Source organism: Euprymna scolopes, chromosome 27, assembly GCF_053919585.1.
Source record: "Euprymna scolopes isolate OS-2025 chromosome 27, ASM5391958v1, whole genome shotgun sequence".
NCBI classification, from domain to species: Eukaryota; Metazoa; Mollusca; class Cephalopoda; order Sepiida; family Sepiolidae; genus Euprymna; species Euprymna scolopes.
Window position 1 is genome coordinate 90,930,628 of NC_136508.1, and position 5,734 is coordinate 90,936,361.

A 5,734-nucleotide genomic window follows, 5' to 3' on the forward strand; every position below is an offset into this window, starting at 1 on the left:
TTTCATTTTTTGTTGGTTGTTTTTCCGAGGGAGATATACCCCCCTCTCTAAATTATATTTAAAAAAATATTAAAATTTTGGTTTGTATTACTGTACACATAGATTCGAAAAATAATAAACTAGACAAAATACTGTTAGAAATTCGCTCAATATATATTACCGTGACATAGGTTGACATATATTCGGTGTTTTTTTTAATAGTATTTTGTCTAGTTTATTATTTATAACACCTATTCCCGAACTTACTGTGTTTAAGAGAGAGTCGGCCTCTATTTTGAATTGTCCAATACATCGGTAAACACTGTATGTTTTTCGAGCTGAATAAACATGTTACATTGAATAAAAACACGAAAAATATATCCAGTTTGGTAGGAAAGTAACTTATCTTGCCTTTGATAACATTTATTTGTTATATATTTGTTTTTTGACAATTTTTTCGAATCTATGTGTACAGTAATACAAACCCAAATCGATTTTACCCTTTTATAACAACAGTAAATAAGTAAATTCTTTTTATATTAATATAAAAAAATATGCGGTCTCGTTTATGAACATAATAAACGCTTTAAAATAAGTGAAACCACTAAGAACTTAGCCAGTTAGGTAGAAAACGGACACTTAGAAAATCGATTTTATTTAAAAAAAAAAAAAAAAACATCAAACAAGTAAAAAAAATTTTTTTTAATATTATGGGGGGGGGGGGCTATAGTCTATTTAAAAAAACAATTTCTCCTTCAAGAACGATCATAAAATGTGCTTTCAATCGATATTTATTCAATAAGGGACCAGTTTTCCTACCTAGCGAAAGGGGACGAGTTTTCCCGAGACGAGTTTTCCGGAGACGAGTTTTCCCGAGACGAGTTTTCCCGGGACGAGTTTTCCGGGCACCCAGCCATTCTTAATGTAGAGAGGGGAATGTTAACTATTCTGTACTTTCATCCAATAATTTAATAGGCAAAAGATAGGATAAAAATTGAATTTAACTTCAAAATTTTACCCAAAAATATCGCAGAAGTTTTCTTTGATATTTTTTACAAGTTGCCCCAGCGTAGTATTATCACCTCTAACCTCTCCATGATAAGAACGGCTTTCTGAAAAAAAAAAAAACAACCTAGAAAGCCGTTCTTAACATGGAGAAATCGGGGGGAAGGGGTTCATTCCGAAAATCGTTCTTAAAATCGGGAGGTTGGGGTGTTTATACTACGCTGGGGTATGTCGTAAAAATAACCTTTCTGTTTTTACTGTGCCGCACTGCCGCACTGCCGCAGCGCACTGGCAGTGCCGCACTTTAATAAATAAAAAAACTTGGGAAATTGAAACACTCGCCCAAAGTTATATTTACTGACGAAGTTTAATATCAGGAATAGACTCTGACCAAAGACCAAAGACCGTATGCTGTTACCCTCTCTCTCTCTCTCTCTCTCTCTCCTTTCCCCTCTCTCTTTCTCTCTCTCTCTCTCTCTCTCTCTCTCTCTCTCTGGCTTCACCGTGCCCCTGCTACTAAGTTTATATATATATATATATTATTTTTTTAACTTCTTATAACTTTTTAAATTTCCGGGTGCTAACCTTTCTCTCTTTCTCTCTCAACGACGCACACACCCACATACACACACACTTGCATAAACACACACACACACGCCCACGTTCACTCTTCAAACTAAACAAATTTAACTCAGCACACACACTCACATAAACACATACACACACACACACTCGCATAAAGACACCAACACACACAAACACAAAGTATTACTCTGTGTGTGCGTGCGTGCGTGCGCGCATATCACGCCACATTCACTCTTCAACTAAACAAGTTTAAATCAACCAATGAAAAGGCAGCTAGGTAACACAAACTCCATAAAAGGTAAAAAGGTTGTAACGTCTACTGCGAATTGTTCGATTTTTCCCGGAAAAAGTTAACGGTTTTCACGCCGATGGTGAAATATAAAAAGAGCCCGAAAACGGGCTGTAAATTCAGTTTGGACCCTGGCAGCGAGATGAGTTCCGTAAGAATAGATGACCAGCCAGTCGACCCAGCTAAGCCGCCGCCCTGCCGCTCCTCTGTCTACTTCTCTGATGTCAAAAAAAATAAGGTTATTTCTTCTCATTTCAAAGTAGATGACGCATTTATTTCAGTTGTGTAAACTGCACAAGTGTTCAATGAACGTTGTTAGTATGAGCACAGTTCATAAACACGTCGAATTTCTTTTCAAATTTCGACACGTGTAGTTTACACGATTTTAACGTTTAACGTCTTTTTATATTTTATTATACTGTTAGAAAGCCAGCCAACAAATATTACCGTGACAATTGTGCAGTTTATAGACCGTGCTGTTCTTGAAAAAAATATTTTTAATTTTAATCTAAATTAACGTCTTTTTTTTAATTTGTTAGGTGAAAGCATACATATAATATTATTTAAGGGTGGTCCAAAAACTGTACAATCACAGTGACAATTGTGCAGTTTATAAACCGTGCTTTTGCTGGAAAAAATATTTTTAATTTAAATCTAAAATTAACGTATTTTAATTTAATTTGTTAGATGAAAGCATACATATAATATTATTTAAGGGCGGTCAATAAACTATAGAATTACCGTGACAATTGTGCAGTTTATAAACCGTGCTGTTCTTGGAAAAAATATTTAAAATTTAAATCTAAATTAACGTCTTTTTTTTAAAATTTGTTAGATGAAAGCATACATATAATATTATTTAAGGGTGGTCAATAAACTATAGAATTACCGTGACAATTGTGCAGTTTATAAACCGTGCTGTTCTTGGAAAAAAATATTAAAATTTAAATCTAAATTAACGTCTTTTTTTTAATTTGTTAGATGAAAGCATACATATAATATATAAGGGCGGTCAATAAACTATAGAATTACCGTGACAATTGTGCAGTTTATAAACCGTGCTTTTGCTGGAAAAAATATTAAAATTTAAATCTAAATTAACGTCTTTTTTTTTATTTGTTAGGTGAAAGCATACATATAATATTATTTAAGGGCGGTCAATAAACTATAGAATTACCGTGACAATTGTGCAGTTTATAAACCGTGCTTTTGCTGGAAAAAATATTAAAATTTAAATCTAAATTAACGTCTTTTTTTTTAATTTGTTAGGTGAAAGCATACATATAATATTATTTAAGGGCGGTCAATAAACTATAGAATTACCGTGACAATTGTGCAGTTTATATACCGTGCTGTTCTTGGAAAAAAATATTAAAATTTAAATCTAAATTAACGTCTTTTTTTTAAATTTGTTAGATGAAAGCATACATATAATATTATTTAAGGGTGGTCAATAGACTATAGAATTACCGTGACAATTGTGCAGTTTATAAACCGTGCTGTTCTTGGAAAAAATATTTTAAATTTAAATCTAAATTAACGTCTTTTTATTTAATTTGTTAGATTTTCATCTAACAAATTAAATAATGTATATAATATTATTTAAGGGCGGTCCATAAACTGTAGAATTACCGTGACAATTGTGCAGTTTATAAACCGTTCTTTTATTGGATAAAATACTGGATGTGTATTTTCCCCCCTAAAGTCCAACCCTATCCTCACCGTGGTAGGGGGGTGTAACGTTGTAGTTTAACAGCTACACGGCTAAATGGGCTCTGGCAAAAAAAAAAAAAAAAAAAAAAAAATCCAGAAAATGTCGGCATTAGTTTGTTGCGTCCGTCATCTGGTCGTCTTTTTATACGCTTGCATGTGGCGAGCAAAAAGGCGTGATGGGGGCAGGCTGAAAGGAGAACAATACCCGAAAGATGTAAACCGAACGCAAGAGAAAAATGGGCCTCCCTGCAAGGCCCCGTGTTCTCCCCAGCCTGCTCCCAGTTTCCCCGACTTTGCATGCAACTGGTTTTGAGCTTTTGGAAAGCTCTTTTCTCAGTGTCGGGGTGTTGACTCCACTTCCAAGTTAACAAATAGCTGCAAGTCTGGGTACGGTCCGATTGGTTCCGAAGCTCTTCCGCTGTGAGGTGCGCTTTCGAATCTCCCGAAGGGGGCTACCCTCTAAGCAGGCGACACGTGCTCGTGTTACTATGTAATGCAGGCTTGCCTCGACTCGACTAAGGACGACTAGAGTTCGACTAGATTGTGTGCTCACAAGCCGCTTTAAGGCCGCTTTTATTATTCCTACTGTCTAGGAACTCCGAAACGGTATGGTAGTGCAATTATATATGACCGTCCTCCAATACGAAATGGTAGTGCAATTATATATGACGGTCCTCCGATATGATAGTAGGAATGCCAGTTTTGTGAGCGATCATCGCCATCTTATGAACACAAACTAGTGGTCTCTTTACGAATCCTGTTGGGTAGAGAGAACACCTCTGTTTTCTGCTCCGCCTGTTATTCTGAGTAGAAACCGCTTTTTAGGAGATGTTCGCAGCAAAGCTTGTTTTTATATAGTGCCCCTCCTTTCGGGAGTTCATCACCTCGCTCGCTGCCCAGACGAGAGCTTTCTCCGGTGGAACCTCTTTTTTTTTTTTCTTTTTTTTATTTTACTTTCCAGTTTAATGGCGAACGAACAGTCACCAGCAAGTGGTCTGCACCGACAGGAAGATGAGTATAGTATCACCCTTTCTTCTTTTTATTTCGATTTCAGTCTTTGTGATTTGATAATTTAATTTAACTGTTTCCATTGTTCCAGCTTTCACACAGCAGTAGATTATCAACACTATAAATATCATCTCTTTTTTATAGATTGGAACAAGCAATGAAACCTAGCAGCATCACCGTTCCTGTCTGCCACATGTCTTGTGCACTTTGAATCAAGTATTTCTTTCTTTGCGTTCAAGCACATCGGGGTACAATCAAACTGCGTATGATGTATGTCTATCTGTTTCTTCCAACATTAGCATCTCGAAGTCTTGGCAGCAATCATTGTCATAGAAGTAGAGTAAGTATTCTTTTTCTTTCCTTCTGTGTGTATATTTTTGTAATTTCAGGTACTCCCCTTGATCATGGTGGAATTCTACTATCAGCTATTGTTAGAATTATGTGCATTGGAAAAAACAACTGAATCCAGCAGCATCACCTATCCTAGCTGCCACATGTTTCCTGTAGTTACAGAAGTCCTCAAGTAAGTGTTTCTTTCTTTGTGTACATGCACATCTGGGTACAATCAAATTCTAAACTATTAGCTTTATTTAAATGAATGCAGTTCTGCTTGTATTTCTTCTCATCAGCTAACTTATGCAACTACAAAAAAAATAAAAAAGTAGTACATGGGTGTTTGATTATAGCCAGAAAGTTAAATATATCATTAAAAAAAAGTTTTTAAATTATTAAAAGAAAGAAGTTTTTAAATTATTAAAAGGAAAAAAATCATCACAGTAAAAATTATATATATGTAACAAAGAACACAAACAAACCTGAAATTGCCATGAGTTTCAGCAAGAAGCAGAAAAGAGAAAAAGTGGAGATAACACCTGGGAAGTAACAGGTAAGAATTTTCTTTATTTCTTATCTCAACTAGCACATAGATTTTTTTCAAATATACATTAAAAACAATTACCCAAGTCAAACAATTGATGGAAAAACTAAGCATTAAAGTTCAATTAAGCATAAAAAAAATAAATTCTAATAATTATGTAATCTATATACAAATTGTCTCCCTTGAATATATATATATATATATATATATATATACATATTCAAGGGAGACCATTGGTATATAGATCACATAATAATTAGAAGTTATTTTTTTAACTG

At 34.6% G+C, this 5,734-nt stretch overlaps 1 protein-coding gene across 1 annotated transcript in view; it reads left to right on the forward strand.

Annotated features, from left to right (window-relative positions):
- Nucleotides 1–1,922: 1,922 nt before the first annotated feature.
- The window catches only part of LOC145248974 (uncharacterized), a 53,998-nt gene continuing 50,186 nt past the window's right edge, over nucleotides 1,923–5,734 (forward strand). The window contains exon 1 of the mRNA XM_080110787.1: nucleotides 1,923–2,096. Coding sequence (XP_079966913.1) covers nucleotides 1,938–2,096 — 159 coding nt within the window. The 5' untranslated portion in view covers nucleotides 1,923–1,937. The remainder of the gene's footprint in view (nucleotides 2,097–5,734) is intronic.